Genomic DNA, 17,196 nt, shown 5'->3' with positions numbered 1-17,196 from the left:
GTGGAAGATGTTCATTTCAATCTTTTTACAATCATAAATACTGGAGAAAATCTTAATCACCATAGTAATAATTCAGTGGATCTGTTATAACATACAAAAAGTCAGGTGCTCATCTCTGAGTTATGAGATTCTGGGTAAGAATTCAGTTCAGGAGTTATGAGGTTCTCGGTGTTATCACGTTTAGACAGGGTTTGAAGATATTGTTTTTGGAATATTTCAAAGACACAAAATATTTATTTACATATAAATATTTGTCACATTAAAGATTTGGACCACCAGTCACTTGGTACCCAAACCAATAAATATATAGATTCAGTTGAAATTAAAATTTTCACTTTTTTTCTTGCCAAATATCCCAGCAAAAGAAATATTTTTAAATATTGTTATAGTTCTTTAGAATTCTTCTTTTTTGTCCATATGGTGTCTACTTTTCATGTGCTTGAAATCCTTCATTCACCTTATAGAGCGATGACTCGGAGACTGTTTCATTGCTTTTGCTCTCGGAAAATTCCTGACGGTTTTTCCCATAACATTTCTTATATGACAAATAAACTAGAAAAAAACACATGGGAGGTTAAACAAATTTTATAATAATTAGCTACAAACTTACTTTGGACAGTGATTATAAGCTATGACTCAAAAAGCAGTTTTCACATTCTGTAGGCTGGAGGCTACTTAGAGAGCAAGCACCATTCTAGTTCCATGAATGCTCATAGTAGGAGGAAGGACTGCACTTCAGGCAGACCTAGCATACAACTGTACAGGGTACTTGCTCTCATGACTTACACAGGTGGTGCTCACCAACAATAGCAGAAAACATTTATTCCATACCTACCATCTCCCAGTTAATGTGCTAGTCCTCAATAATTATGTTACATGCAAAGGGGTAATGTCCAGGACCGTGATTTCATGGTCTGTGTGGGACTTGAGCTGGAATAACAGTTCATCTCTCCCAGCCTTCATTCATTCCTTCCCATGGGAGAGGGGTGGCTGATTGGTGATCAGCCTTCCTCTCTTCCATGGAGCTGCTAGTCCCTGGTGACAGCTATTTCTCAGCATATTTTTGAGACCCATTTCACCTGGACAGACTACCTTGCAAGAGGACACCTGCAGTTTATGTGTGTTATGGGCACATGTGTGAGGCAGTGGAAAGGCAGTATCACCATTTGATCAAAGTTTCGAGCCATATTTTCTAATTGTTTTATCTGTAATAAAAGTGCTATTTTGTTATCTAAATATCTGATTTTTTTCTACATCTTAATTGGTTCCAAAGTCCACAGGGGAAGAGAAGGTTTTATTTACTTTCAAATTCCAGCACCTCATACTTATAATTGGTATCACAATATTGTCTACCTGATAGGGCAATTGTGAACATTAAATGGGATAAAATAGTAAAGTGCCTCCCATGGCCCTAGGAGAATAGTAAGTGCTCAGTAAATAGTAACTACCGTTATGATACACAGTTGAGAGAGACAATGTCCCACTTCAAAGATCTTAATATGTCAAGATCAATATCTCCTTAGGTTAATCCCGAACTTTTCTGATAAATATCCTATATTTACAAAGCATATAAAGACATGCTTCTAGTTCAGGGTTCCTGGAAGCATGCAGAAAGGAACACAATAAAGTTGTTCTAACAGGTTGACATGCCTCCCTAGCTACTGAGGTAAAGAAAGTCAATGGAGAGCATCGATCTCCATTACTTTACACTTCAAAATAATCCTTACCAGAACCTTTGGATAAAATTACAATCATTTCATCAGCAGTTGGGAAGTCCTGATAATATTATGACTGGCTTTTCCCACCCATTCTTTTTTTTCACTGCCAGAAAAGAAGGTGTTTAATTTAATTTATATAGTTCATTGCCAGAAAAAGGTTATTTTTGAAAATGCCATATTAGTAACTCCAGGATTTCTCAAAGAACATCCAAATGAAATGTGATTAACATTATTGCTTACTTCCCAAGAATATTGCTGCGAAGACGAGCTGGAAGATGCTGTAGATGAGTGGGAAGGTAAACACCTGATTGAGCTCCTCAAAGGTGAAGGAGAGCTGGACCACAGTAGAACACAGCTGAGTGTTCTGCATTCCTGTTTCCAAAGCAACCGTGCGGCACCTGAAAGAACATTAAGAGAATATATGTTTCTATTCTTCTGTTTTGCTTTGCTTTGTTGTCATATTACATTACAAGCAAATATAATGAGAATAAGTACATATATATATATATATATGTCTGCTTTTAATATATACATTTATTTGATGTAATTTTACTTATATTGAATAAGTATATTACATATACCAGTATATTTTATAAATAAATATTCTCTGTGTGTGTATATATATATGTGTATATATATATACACACACACACAGATGTTGCCTTAGTCATCTTTTATGATTGTTAAGAATACTAAATAACTTATTTTGCTCCCTGAACAGGCATGTATACCTATATCTACATATCATCTATATCTGTATATATATGTATATATAGAGGATATTAATATTTAATATGTATCATATATTTAAATTATAGGTAATATTATATTTAACATATATAATATATATTAATAAGTAATATATAGTTATATAATAGAAATAAAGTATATATTGAATAAATATATTACATTAAAGGCAAATACATATAAATAAAACATACATATATATTCCATAAATGGCAAAGAGGGATTATTTCCCTCTATTCTAGATGTGCCACAAGAATTTTTAAACCATACAATACCTGATTACTTAGTCAGGGGCACTGACCTGTTTTCCCTTAGATTGTCAAATAAAAGAATGACAACAGCCAACACAACAATAGCAGTCTGGTGCAAAATAGACAAAATTATATCTATTTTTTTTTCGGATTGGCAAAAAAATACATTTTTTGGTGTGCTGGAGAACTTTAGTAATTAGTTTATGTGTGCCATGAGATGAAAAAGGTTGAAAATCGCTGCTCTATTCCATTATGTGCATGGTAACAGTGCAGAGCACAGAGCAGGGGCTGAGGAAACAGTCAAGATAGAGTATTTGTTATCATTGTTTTATTGTTAAATTTGTTTTGTTTTTAATCATTTAATTTTGATTAAAAGAATCCTCAAGGCAGCTGTTCCAACCCGAATTCTACAAAAAGTCAGAGAAAGGGTAAGTGCCTGGCCCGAGGTCCCACAGTTGGTAAGTGGTTGGTTGGAGTGAAACCCGGGTTAAGCGGACTCATGTCCCACTCTTTCCCCTGTTCAGGGCTGCTCATGGCTTTCCCAACCTCGCATATGTATCAGCATTTCCTATGCACAATGATTCAGAAGGGCCAGTAGGAGAGGAAATGTTTTCTCTCAGTATCAAACCCCTAAATGTGAAACCCCATTCTAACAGTCAGCCCTTTGGATGATGAGTTCATCCTGTTGCTGGCTGGAGAAACCCTCATATATTACAAGGCCAACCTCAGTGCTTTTGTTGAAGTTACTTTGCTTGGAGAATAAGGATGCAAGACAATGGAAGAGGTCAACCTGCGTGGTCCAGAGCATGGCCCAGAAGAATTTCAGCAAAAGAGAGACAATCAGTGTTTTCTTTTTGGGAGACTTGCATAATTTAGGAATGAATGAATCAATTTAGAATGACAAATTTAGAAATAGGGTAAATGTTATTTCAAGCGAAAAATTTTGAATTTGTCATCAATATTTACAGCTGTTACAGGTTGAATTGTATTCTCTCAAATGTGACCTTATTTGGAAATCAGGTCATTGCAGATGTAATTAGTTAAGATAAGGTGATTAGTGTGCACCCTAATTCAATGTGACTGACTGGTGTCCTTATGAAAGGGGGGAATTTGGACACAGAAACATGCATTGAAGGAAGACAATGTGAGGAGAAACGGGGAGAGGATGGCAATCCACAAGCCAAGAGGAAAATGTCTGGGATCGATCTCCCCTCACATCCCTCAGAAGGAACCAAGGCTGCTACACATTTTTTTAAATTTTATTTCTAGCCTCGAGACTATAAGACAATGCATTTCTGTTGTTTAAGTGAGTCTATTTGGGGTACTTTGTTATAACCACACTAACAAACTAATACAACAGCTATTACAGAAAAAAAAATCCCAGTTAGCTTTACCAAATACCATACCTGTGCCAGGGTTGACCAGCTATCCTAGCCAGAAGAAACCCTAGTGAGTAACCAGCCACAGGAAATATTGTTCCTATGATCCACAGTTTGGGAGCGATGATCCAGGCAGATTGGTACAGTATTCCTCCCACCACAGCTATGAGCACGATAAGGACTGCACCTGTGATGGATCCAATCTGGAAGAAAGACACAAGCAGACCCATCAACTGTGATGATGAAGTTACCTCTCAGTGACTCCTCACCTGATGGCCATGGTCGGCCCACCAGGAATGTCGGTGCTTGCCCCATATTTTAATTTTTGGAAAATAGTTTTTGGAAAATATAGCATCCATGCTTGGTTAGCCTAAAGAAGATGTACTAGCTTGCAAATTATCCCTGTCAGAGATAAGGAAAACCCACTCAATAAAAACTAGAAGACTTGGCTTCTAGATTCCACTCCTCCTGCTCTCCTTGTTTTGATAAGTCATGAAACCTCTCTGAGTCTTAGTTTCTTTATCTGTAATTGAGGATAAAACCTTGCCCTGATTACCTTTTATTATTGTTATAATAATAAGAAAATGGATATAAAACTCTATAAAAGTTAAAAGCATATGCAACAAAAGCCACTGTTGTTATTGTTTTCTCCCTTTCACATGGAAAAAAATGGATTTTAGAACTTTTTTTGACCAGAGAAACAAAGAACACCAACTAACTTATTTTGTCTTCTGATCAGTGGAACATGGCTTTGTCTATATCTATGTTTATATATCTATGTCATCTATGTCTATATCTGTAGCATCTTTATCCGTATCCATATCATCTAGCTAGAATATAGTTGGTGAAGGGAAATGAATGGTTACAAATTAGTATCACTTACTCATTACCAGGCACAAAACTACCATATGGATACAGAGATAAGAAAGATATGATCTATATTTTAAGACTACGGTATAGATATATTTTATAAAACAAACCCACATAAGAGAGATAAGAGCAAAGTGCTGTGGGAGTACAGAGTATAGTAAAACCAAGAGGTGATGTTTGAGTTGATTATTCCAAAGGGTGAATAAAAATTTGCCCTGTGAATCAAGTGGGGAAGGACATTCTAGAAGAGTGGACTGCATGGCTAATAACATTAATGCTCGTCCCTCTAGGATTAGGCTTATACTATTATGAGAAAACCATTGTATAGCTGGAAAGACCTATCATTTCAACTGTGAAACATTTGACTGTGCAACCTATAGCATGGGCCACTTACCTTAAGTATGACCTTGGCTTTCTGGGGCCATTTGTGATTAACAAACATTCCAATGGAAACAGGAACAACAAGAGCCACCAAAGAAGTACCTGAAAATGACAAAAGAGCAATTTGATCAACAGGATACAGCACAAGGAAAGCGGAAAACAAAAGAGTAAGCAGCCTGTAAAAGGTTTGGGTAATATATCAATCTCCTTCTTGAGAACACAAAACAGAAAAAACAAACACACTCTCCTTCCTTATTCACTTCAGTACTTAATTTAGTATTACTGAAAAGAATTGATATTGATATAAATCCTTTCCTTAAATCGTAGGTTAATTTTTTAGTGTTCCTTATACTTCCAATCATTATATTTTGGTTTAAATTGGTCAGAATCTTGCCTTATTTGATGTTTGGATCCTTATATTCTGGGAAAATATGTTTTCAGTGTGTGTGTGTGTGTGTGTGTGTGTGTGTGTGTGTGTGTGTGTGTGTTTTCAGAGAGACATATATCATGTTTTACATCTGTTTGTTACTTCATGGTAGTAGAAATAAAAGGAAAAGCTCAAACTTCTCCAGGCCTTCGGTGGGCTAATGACTTCTGGTTAAGACTGACTTTGGTTATTCAAATCTATAGACGAGAGGTGAGAGAATAGATTGAAAAGCATGCTTTAACTTTTCTGAGATAATATATTTGGTCACCTCTCAAACAATTATAATTCTTTGCAGGAACATGCTCACCCAGCCAAATAAAAGAGTCATACTTCATATTCACTGTGTTAAATTCACTGCTGTTCTCGTGACATGTGGTTTGTTGCTCCATATTATTTGACACTCATTTGTTCAATGGCTGCTTTTATATAATATAGCATCAACCACTTCTAACTTCTCATGGGCTGTTTCTTTTTTAAACATCCTTTTAAATCAGTAAGAGAAAGTGAAATTGAATAATGAAATTCTGAGAGTAGATGTTGCTTAGTATTAAAGTAGATTGAACTAGGACTGAAAACCAAATTATAGATTCCAGGTCTGTAAATATGACTTTAAAATGAATATAATAATGATAAAATCATAATTTTTATAGCCTTTTGGTGGCTAAATGTACCAAGAGCAGGACAAAAAAATGATGGCAACGAGAAAATGATGGAACAATAAGTTCGTAAAAGGTTCATTTATAGTTATACTGGTAAGAGCCCTCAGAAAAATCCCCATCGGGGATCCTTACATCCTGCTACTTTTGGAGGAGTCTTCCTCCCCTGTCTTGGGTCTCCAGACTGTTCCCTATATTGTGTGAAGTTTGTAGGCCTTGAATTAAAACATCTTAATATGTATTCTTTGTACTGTGGTAGCTTAAAACTAGGTGCAAATACTGTGCTCAGAATGTGTGTGGTTAGGTCTTGGTAATGAATTTCATGTGTCAGATCTGTGAAAAGGCAGACCACTCCTGTATTTGAGCCCTCTTTATCTCTCTGGGACCACCTGCTGAAATCCAAGACAGATTTCCTCTCCTGACCATATGAAGCCAGGATAAAATTTTTGCAGGATTTGAAGTTGACTGGAAAAGGCACTCTTAGCTTTTCACACTTAGGGTGTGTGGTCCTACCTGCAGAGGTGGATTGTTCCAACTCTTTACTCCTCAGTGTACTAGAGGTCTTTCTATTTTCTTCTCCCAGGCTCTGTTTATTTTCCTTATTCCTCATATGCTTGTGCTTTCTGTCAAATGTCTGTCTATTCTTTAGCTTACAGCTATCCTCTTTGAACCATAACTTGGTCTTTAATCAGTTTACACAGCAGACACAGGAGGAAAGAGAGGGAGGAAGAAAAAAGAGAATAAAAGAGAATGGTAGATGGAGTCATGTGGTGCAACTTGGACCCATATAGTCTCAGAGGCGAACCTTATTTGCAAATTGTGGGAACTGTGCAAATCAATAAGCCCTCGGAGCCTTGGTTTCCCTGTTTGTGAAATGGGTAAAATTTTGTCTATCTCACAGTGTGTTGTGAGAATTGGGTGGTGAAAGAGATGTACAGTTCACGGTACTGGATACTCTCAAATATAGGGTAGAGAAGAATAGAACAACAACTTTTACTGCAGTGTGTTTTCAGTGGAATCAGCTGTACGAGCTGCCTCCTCCTCCACCCAGATGTCATCATCTGGAGGGGCTCAGCGGGTGTTTATTGAATTCCTCAAAGCATGTGAGCACTGTGAGGGAGCACTGCGAGGAACCTGTGGGGAACAGTCTTGCCCACAGAGCAGAGTGGAGAGCAGACCAGGGGCCTATTTCCAGCTCCCTGTCATCTTGGACAAATAAAACAGTTACCATGAACCTTAACTTCCTCATCTAAAAAGTAGTGATCACATCTTTTGAAGGAATTAGGTTGTTTGTTTTCTACATTAGAGGATTAGAAAAACCAATAGTAAGAAGGTTAGGTTGGAAATAGGCTTAGCAGAATGGAGAGTAGTCAGAGTTAGTATCTTTGCTTTTTAAACTCTCATTTAAAATTTTTTCTCTTTTCTATTTTCTATATTCTTCCCTTTTTTTGCATTTTACTTCTTCTTTGATGAAGTAAATTACTACTTACTCTTTCTCACTTTCTTTTCCTTTCAAAATGTACTCACATTAAAGGATGTGATATACATCATTCACACCATAGTTAGACTTACTCATATTGCTATCGGGCATTTTCCAGGAAATGCAGACTAAGAAAATATTTTAAAGCTTATTTTTTTCTTAAATAATGAGTTATAGAATTAAAGCTCTTCATTCCACAGACAGATCCTTTGAGGGGCCTACAATGTATACCATTCAAGCAAACTGCATTCTTTAATTTTAAGGAAGGTGTGCAGGCTGAGAGCTCAGCAGCATGAGCATAGACAGGTGGTTATAGCTGTGGTTCTCAACCTTTCTAATGCCGCGACCCTTTAATACAGTTCCTCATGTTGTGGTGACCCCCAACCATAAAATTATTTTTGTTGCTACTTCATAACTGTAATTTTGCTACTGTTATGAATCGTAATGTAAATATCTGTGTTTTCCAATGGTCTTAGGCTCTACAGTCGCGGCCCACAGGTTGAGAACCGCTAGCAGGGTCGCCTAAGACCATCAGAAAACACAGATATTTACATTATGATTCATAACAGCAGCAAAATTACAGTTATGAAGTAGCAACGAAAATAATTTTATGGTTGGGGGTCACCACAACATGAGGAACTGTATTAAAGGGTCGCAGCATTGGAAAGGTTGAGAACCACTGTTGGGAGGATCATTCTAAAACCTGTTTGCAACAGGATCTTATGTCTGATATGGAGGAATTCCCGAGGGGTTAGTAGAAGGACCTTGTAGGGAAATCCCATACTGAACATGGTGTGTCAAGGACTATTTATTAAATTAAAATTTTTTTCTAAAGGCCATAGTAAAAGTGGAGAGAGAGAAGAGACTATCTGAAAATATTGTAACACATATTGTCCCCAATTAATATTTCCAAAATTTATTCCAAATCACTTGTGTAGAACCCCAAATCATGTTTTATCACATAAAACAATCTTCCTTAGAAATGGAAGGGATTTTAGGTGCCATCCAGTCCAGCTTCCCGTGCCAATAGGAACCCTTTTTACAAACATCCTGGTGTGTCACTATTTAGCCTTTGCTTACATGCTTCCTTCAATGGGACACCTATGTACCTCTTTGAGGTAGCCCATCAGGGAGACATTTGTCTCCAAGGTCAGCTGAAAATAGACTAGCATGTACTGTACCTGGTGACTGATACCAATGTACTACTTCCCCTACATCTCATCTTTTATGATGATAGTTCTATGGGAAATGCCTGGTGTTGGTGGACCAGGAACCATCTTGTTCTTGACACCATGTTACATCAACAACTTAGTCTTCCACCATCATTTATTGTCCCCAAAACAGAAAAAAAGCTCCATTGAGATGAGGGTGAATATTTGGGGGTTGAAATGAGTGGAGACAGAAAATTTAACTTCTTGGGGCATGACACATAGACTGTGCCAGTAAATCAACTTTTGAATCAACATGTGGCTCACAGTTAAGTGCTATAAATAATATGTTTTATCTGATAGTTTCCTATTGCCTCACTTGTGATTGCTTACTAGGTGCCCTATTTTTAAATCATTGGTGGAATGATTTTTGTATTTCTTCAATCTAAGTGTCTGGAAGCAAATGCTTGTCACAAGCTAATTGCATTGTGGGTAAAGGAAAGTATAGCAACTTGGCCTCCTCAGGCCCACACAGCTGTGCCAGGGGACCCTTTAGGTTGGCCCCTCTCCCTGTGATTTCAATGGAGGAACAAGCCAGTTTCTCCCATGGTGTCATGGTTTGGAATTTAGATTCTGCCAACTCTAATTCAAAAGCAGGGGTGGCTTGCAATGAAATTTTAGCTGGGCACAAACTGTTGTTGGTGCCAGAGGCAAACACCAGCTGGGTCTGAGCCTGGCCTGAGAACCCAGCCGGGGGTAAGCAGAGAGGAGGTGAATAATATTCAGAAATCTTGCAGAGCAATGACTTACCTATGTTATCATAGGGAATTATGATCGTCCCCGAGTCGACCCACATTTTGGTATAGATTAAGAGGCACAGCGGCATCATTCCCAGGGCCAGCAGCGTGGAGCATGTGGTCATGCTGACGCTGAAAGGAAACGGGCAGGTTCATATGTCCACCTGAGTTTTCCAGGGGAGAGGTTGTTTCATTTTCCAATTCATCCTTAGATAGTCCTACAAAAGACTGTCTCAACCAGCGCACCAACCAATCTGATGGACAGAAATACACAAGTGCCCCAGCAATTGCAGGGTTCAGGCTCGGGCAAAGCGGTGAGATCCGTATTTGGTGTCTTCCTCCTTTGTCTTGTGCCATCCCTCCCTCCCTGTTGGTTCTCAAGAACCAGAGAAGATAGTTACTGGCCATTTAAACTCATTATTAAACAAGATCCAAGGTGCTAGGCCATGCCACCCTTGAACCTCCAATCAGAGAACAGCAAACACACTTTTATATGGAAGAGATATTAGGGGCTCCTCTATGTCTGTCTGTGTTGGGAAGAGATGGGGCTCCCTGGGCCCTTAGGGGAGAATGCATGTCCAAGAGTGGAAGCCTCAGTGTAGTTCCTTAAAGAGAAAAGTTATTGCTCCAAACCCTCAAATCTTGAGAAAAGAGAGAAGCTGACCCCCTAAAAAAAAAACAAAACAAAGCAAACATACAAGCAGACAGGGGAGGCCTGGATTCTATTTCTGCTGAGAAATTACCAAATGTGTATTGAGAAGAACAAGCGCCTGGTACATTCCTCCTGACAGCATGTGTTTGAGTGAGTGGAACTGGCTAAGTGAGCGGATTTTGACTTTTGACCTGGAAGAATTAATATGGAATGATGTAATTTTGGGTAATGGGTCTTCCTGCTCCCATTAAAGTGCCCTTGTATTCAGGGGTACATTTTTTTGCTTAGGGAACAGAGCCTTAAATAGCTGGGCCAGACACTGCCTGGGTTAGAAGCAGGCATGGCCACTTACTACGTGACTTTGGGTAATTTACTTCTCTTTGCCCATTTTCTTTTTGTAAAATGAAAATCCTAATCACTGCCACCTCACAGACTATGAGAATTGACTGAGCCAGTGAATCCAATACTTAGAATAATGCAAATTTTTCTGAGAGGCTCATTAAAAGCTAGGCGATGTTATTATATATCTAGTCATAGTGTGTGCTATATTGTAGCATAATTCCAAGTCAGAAAATCAGAGACATTTTTCTGAAAGGCTCTTCCTTCAATAGTTGTAGCATTGAGGCTATCAGAAGAATAATTTCTTAAAAGCATATATGTATACTTGGAGGAAGATGCTAAATTATTTATACCACCTGCCTCATCCCCCCCCCCCCCCCCCGCCAAAAGAACAACAGGTACAAACCACTCTACACAATGCTAAGGAAAACTGCTGAAGAAGAGGAATTTCGTTTCAATGCATCTAACTTAGAACAGTTTTGGCAAAATAAAGGGTGGGGGCAATATTTACTAGGGGGCTTAACTTCCCTAATAATCATTTTTTTAAAATATAAAAGACCAGGGAAGACCTCACTTAAACTGTGTTTTAAAGAATGTAGGAAAATCCCAATAAACCCATATGCATATATGCATAACCCATAGACACAGACAATAGGGTGGTGAAGACTTGGGGGGGATAGGAAGGAGAAGGAAAAGGGGGACATATTTAATACATTCAACAGTAAAGCTTTATTTAAAAAATAATTTAGGCAAAAATACTTGTCTTAGTAGAGCTAAAATAGTGCAACAATAACCAATACTAGAGTATATGTAAACTCTAAGAAGTTCAATTGATTATCATGACAAGTTAATTTAGATACAAAATATGATGCAAAGGCAGTGTCCTACAGCACAATAACTGAATTTGTTATAAATTGTACTTTGTCCTACATAGAATTAAAGTTCTGGGGTTTGTTATTTTCCCCTCTCTCCCAACCTTCCTCACTTTTTATGCCATTATCTTTTTATCTTCTATTTTTAAAAATCAGTTAGAATGGGTTTAAGACTATCCCATAAATAACTTTGATTCCAGTGTATCCGTGTGCTTTCTCTCGTGGAGAGGATGGAAATGTGGGGGTGGAGCCAGGTAGTACTCACTACTTGGACCGTAGTGAAGAGAAGCCTGAGAAGTTTTTGTTTTAAACTGAGAATGACTTTTAGAAGGAAGTCTGCTTCTCTCCTTGTTCTTCTTTTAAATTTCATTGTAAAAGCTTTAGTTCTAAGTTTTTGCTAAGACAATTTATGAAGTTGTATCATGGTTGTGAGTTTGGTGAGAGCAGTTTCTTAAAGGCCAGAGGAGGGTAGGACAGGAGCTGGAAAAGGACATGGTTTAACTTTCATGGGACATCTTGGCAGTGAGGTGTGGGAGGAGACGAGAGAAAAGGTGGCTGCAAGTCGATACCATTTGAATTCATATGAGAACACCACCAAACCACTCGAAATGAGTTAAAATTCACAGATAAGTACTCTTAAGAAGCAATGTAGGGGAATTCATTAGTAAAAGAAAAATATCATTTCACAAGAAAAAAAATGTGAAGTCCTATAAAGAACATAGTTGTCAACAATAGAAATACTACCATGAACTTATACTGGAATGAGAGAAAATGTAAGAAAAAACACACCAAATCTCTTGTCTTTAATTCATGCCTTTAGCTCTATTCACCACCAGGGAGAATTATTATTATTTTATTTTTTTTTTGCAAATAAGAGCAATAAATGAGAATTCAGTGAACGTTGAGGAATTTGGTGAAGTCAGTGATTAGAATGCAAAACATTTTAATGATATTAGAAATAAAACACCAAGTTTTAAACATCAAAGGGAGTGTGTATAGGTGGTGCTAGAAAGTGGAGATGTGGTAAGTTATAGAAATAATGTTGAGCAAAGGATAAGAGTCTGGACAGGGATAAGTGGACAGGTCTGGATTCAAATTCTGACTCTGACATGCACTGACTCGGTTACCTTGTTCAAGGGTATGAGCCTTAATTTTATCATCCATCACATGCAGAAGATAGTACTGACCTCAGAGGAATATTTTGAGAATTAAATACACCAATGTATATAGATAGAGTACTTATACTGTATGTGCCTAACAAATATTAGCTACATGAGAGGAACAAAGCTTGGTTACTTTGAGGAAAAATAAAGGAAAAAAGAAACAGTGTTGGGTTAGTTCTTAGAGAGGAGCTGGACATTTATGTGGTTGAAATGGGAGGGATTGCTTTAAATTTATGATAAACTGAAGGGACAGGGATCTTGAACAACTACAATAGCAGGGAGATGAACAATGGAACAATATTTGGCCACAAAACAAAGGATGTGGTAGGAAAATCTAGAGACTATTAAATCTAGGAAATAATAAAAGGGAGTGTATAAAGTACATGGCAGCTGAAAATTGGGGGAAACTGAAGAAAGGATATGAAAGGAGAGTGAGAAGGGAAAGTCCTTGCATGGTGTGGTGAGGCCATTGCTAAGAAAGGAGAGATTTGAAAGTGGGGACTCTCTGGGGATAGAGCAGACACCAGAAGGTGGGATGTCTCTGTGGCCCTTGAACTGTGGGCCTGGGACTCAGCAGATACACCTGAAATGTCACCTTTATTTCTCCCTGAAACTATTTGTGCATGATAACCCACTGGAGAGGTAGAACAGGTGAAAATACCTGTACACTGATCAGATTCCCACAACTTTCAAGGCTGGAGGAGTCAAAGAAGGAGCTGAAATATCACTTGCTGTATTTCAATGAGCAAGGATATAATGAGCAAAGTCTGTTATTTTGTGTGTGTTTATTTTGTGGTTGTTGTGTGTGGTTTTTCTTTTCTTATTTTTGTCACTAGAGATTTCAAAATACAATGGTCCCCCAGGTTTGGAAGAGATGATATGGTGTGGGAAGGATGATCTGGTTTCTCCTCCCAGAAACCACATCTAGGAAAGGGAAAGCCAGGTGGAGGTGTTTTGCTGGACTGTGTGGTATCTGTCCAACCAGTGCAGAGACCTGTTGGTATAAACACTCATATGGCTGGCATTGTTAGAGTTCAGGTGGAAATGGAGACGGCAAAGTTCCAAGAGAACAGAATTAGAAATATAAATAGTAGATAGGATTGTACCTAAATGAATTATCAGAAGACTTCAGTGATCCAGTGCTCACTTCAGAAGAATGAAAAGTGCTGGAAAACTGTTTCCCAATAGCTGACTATCACTCTCTTAATCAGCTTTAAAGAAACATTTGAACAGTGTTCCAGTAACATATGCAATGTATAATGTCATCATCTTACATAGCAACATATCTCCTTGTAATGATAATGGGTCACAGTGAGAAACATTTTTGCTCCGCTAAAATGCATGTCTTGTGGGTGATTGTGTTTGTTCCTAAAATAAGCAATACAGAGGCTGCTGTGCATAGTGAGGTATCCTCTTTACTCTGGAGGCATGCTGGTTTTTTCTCTGGAGGTCAAACTTTCCGGGCCACTTGCTGCTGTGGGACTCAAGGCCTGCCTGTCTAGGCCTCCCTCCCTACTTCTTGTTTCTCATCTTCCGGGCTTAGAAATAGCACGCTGGAGTGTAAGAATTAGGAGAGGAAGTAGGTTCTGTGTGAGAAATGTTTATGAGATTAAATGGGATTTATTTTGGGCGTGCAAAGTTTTTTTACTGGGTCTTGTTTGCATTCTAGATGGGTGAAATTGCTAGAGAGGTTGCTATGGGCCTGGAGAAGTGTTGGTATTATTTTGAAGCTGGGGAGGGGGGGTCTGTGGAGTGCACACTTTCTAGAATGAAAATGAAAATTTTCAGTGCCATCCCTCCCACTTTAAAGATTATTCTAACTTGCTGAAGGATAAGGTTTCAAATTCTGCTCTTGGTTCTTATTTCTTAATAGTATTGTTTCTTAGAGGAATTGTTATGCAGTGTAGACTAGATTATAAATCATCTCCTGTATCAAGAGAAATAAGATTTCCTTAAATCACAGAAAAGTGTAACTTGGAGTTTTTAGTTTAGGGTCTTACAGTTTTAGCCAGTTGAAGAGACTACCTATCTTACAAAATGATCACCTGTGTGATATTATGTTGAGATACAAGACTCTTCTATTTTGTTAAAAAGTTATAAATATACTGACCCTTGAACAACTGCTAGTCTTAGGGGCACTGAAACAGCAGAAAATCCACCAATAGCTTTTGAGTCCCAAAAAACTTAACTTCCAATAGCCGCAAGCTAACTACACTTTTGACCCGAAGCCTCACTGATAGCAAAAACAGTCAATTAACACATATTTTGTCTGTTATATGTATAACACTGTATTCTTACAATAAAGTAAGCTAAACGAAAATTTTATTAAGAAAGTCATAAAGAAGAGAAAATACATTTACAGTATTTACTAAAAAGAATCCACCTGCAAATGGGTTTGCACAGTTCAAACCCCTGTTCTTCAAGGGTCAGCAAGTATTATGTCAAAGCTGTTTAGTAGATGTCAAAGCCCATATTCAATTTAGTTCACTCCCATCAACTGCCTTTTGGAATTCTCACCTATTTGCCTATGTCCAGGTCAGATCAAATTGAAGTCTAAAAAACCTTATTGCTATATAGTGGAACAGCACTTGCTATCCTTTGTTCTTTACAGGACTTTCCTTAACAAAACTCTATTGCAGGGAAGAAACAGTATTTCCTTATGTGAGGAATATGTATTGTGAAGGTATATAATTTGGCATACAATGGTTTTTCTAAAGCTCATGGCAAAATTAGCACCAGCTGAGATGTGATGGCTGTTCCCAGTTGCTCACTAGACACTGGATCAACCTGGATTGTTTTACATTTTGCATTTCTACACTTAGAGCTTCTCTCTTCTGAGTATGATATGTGGTGATTACCAGAGCCGATTGCTAGTGTACAGTGTTTAATAAGCACACATTACATTAATACATGGCTGGTTTGCAGAAATGCATATCTTTCACAGGAAATAAGGGTTGTGAGGTAAGGAAAAAGACATTTGCCTATTCGACTTGTAGCATTAAAATTCTCAGTCTCATCACATTAATGCTTCATCTTATTTCTACTATTTTTTTCCTAGTGCTAGTTCAGACTAGTGCAGGATGAAATGGGAAAACATTGCAATGTAGATTACTCTCTGGGAAGCAGAGAAACCATTTTCTTTTTATTTTATCGTAAGGTAAGCATACTTTTTAAAAAAGAAGCTGCTGTAGGCCTTTTAAGCTACCAGTAGAAGTAAAACAAATGTACAAATTATTTATTGGTCTTCATATAAAGAAAAAGCTTGTCCAAAGAACTAGCTGTGTTCGGTGGAGTTAACTATTGTCTCATCATAGGTTCTAATGTTTAATGAACAATTTGATTTCACAATCACACATAGAGCTCCTCATCGCCACAAAGAAAGATGGTTTTTGTCTTTTCCTTTCTGATACTGACAAGGAAAACATTCTTAGCTGCCACTTGTGGGGCTTGAAAAAGATTTCTTTTTTTTGAAAAACTTTGAATCTTTCCCAAAGATAAACATCAATTATCCAAAGCCTTGTTCACTGAGTTAGATTAAAAAAAAAAAAACAAACAGAAAACAAACCCATAAATTCCAATACACAATCTCAGCTGTTCAGGAAGGTGAATACATGCATTTATTCTCTTCTGTTAATTCCCCCAGTTGCGCCTTAATTTAGTGGCAGAACAGATAGATACTCACGCTGCCATAATTCAATGTGATTGCAGCATGTGGAGGTTTAGATAGCTTACCTCAGGTCCATGTCGCCATCGACCCAATAGGCCAAGATATTGGAAGCAGTTCCTCCGGGGCAGCATCCCATGATCAGCACTACTACGGCCTGGATGGGGAGGACGTCAAAGGCCACTGAGAGGATGAATCCCACGAGGGGCATGATTCCAAACTGACAGAGGAAGCCAATACATATGCCCCACGGCCGCTTTATGTGCCCCAGGAATTTCTTGATTTCCACATTGCATCCCATGGAGAACATCACCATAGCCAATAGGATGGTCAAGACAGTGCTCAGGACCACACTTAGAATGGCATTGAAATTGCTGGCAGGTACCACACAGGACGAACCGTTGCAAACTGTTGCTGTGGCCAAACATCTCGTTGAATTATTCATCGCTGGGTTTTGGCTCAAATGGTCACAGACATCCACAGAAACACCAATCCTCCGCTCCTCGCTGGGTAAGTAGTGCCTACTGCAAGCACGTCAAACTTTTAAACCCTTTCTAAACGTGTCATTTGGTGTCTCTTTCTAAAGCCACCTCAAAGAGGCAATAAAAAACAATAAATGCCAGTATGTCAGTTTCAAGAGGTAACATTACAA

General features: G+C 38.1%; 1 protein-coding gene across 1 annotated transcript; it reads right to left on the bottom strand.

The window, feature by feature from the left end:
• Positions 1 to 424: 424 nt before the first annotated feature.
• Positions 425 to 16,992, bottom strand: SLC10A2 (solute carrier family 10 member 2; the record flags this gene model as incomplete). The annotated part of the gene is made up of 6 exons (XM_080661860.1): positions 16,613 to 16,992; positions 9,868 to 9,986; positions 5,360 to 5,448; positions 4,123 to 4,298; positions 1,959 to 2,116; positions 425 to 552 (listed from the first exon to the last, which is right to left on the bottom strand). Exons 1-6 carry the CDS (start codon positions 16,987 to 16,989, stop codon positions 425 to 427), a joined length of 1,047 nt encoding a protein of 348 aa, XP_080517986.1. The 5' UTR covers positions 16,990 to 16,992.
• Between the last annotated feature and the right edge of the window lie 204 nt (positions 16,993 to 17,196).

Source organism: Plecotus auritus (assembly GCF_963455305.1).
Source record: "Plecotus auritus genome assembly, chromosome: 3".
NCBI classification, from domain to species: Eukaryota; Metazoa; Chordata; class Mammalia; order Chiroptera; family Vespertilionidae; genus Plecotus; species Plecotus auritus.
Note: the sequence above shows the minus strand (reverse complement) of the source record. Positions and strands in the feature narration are given on the sequence as shown.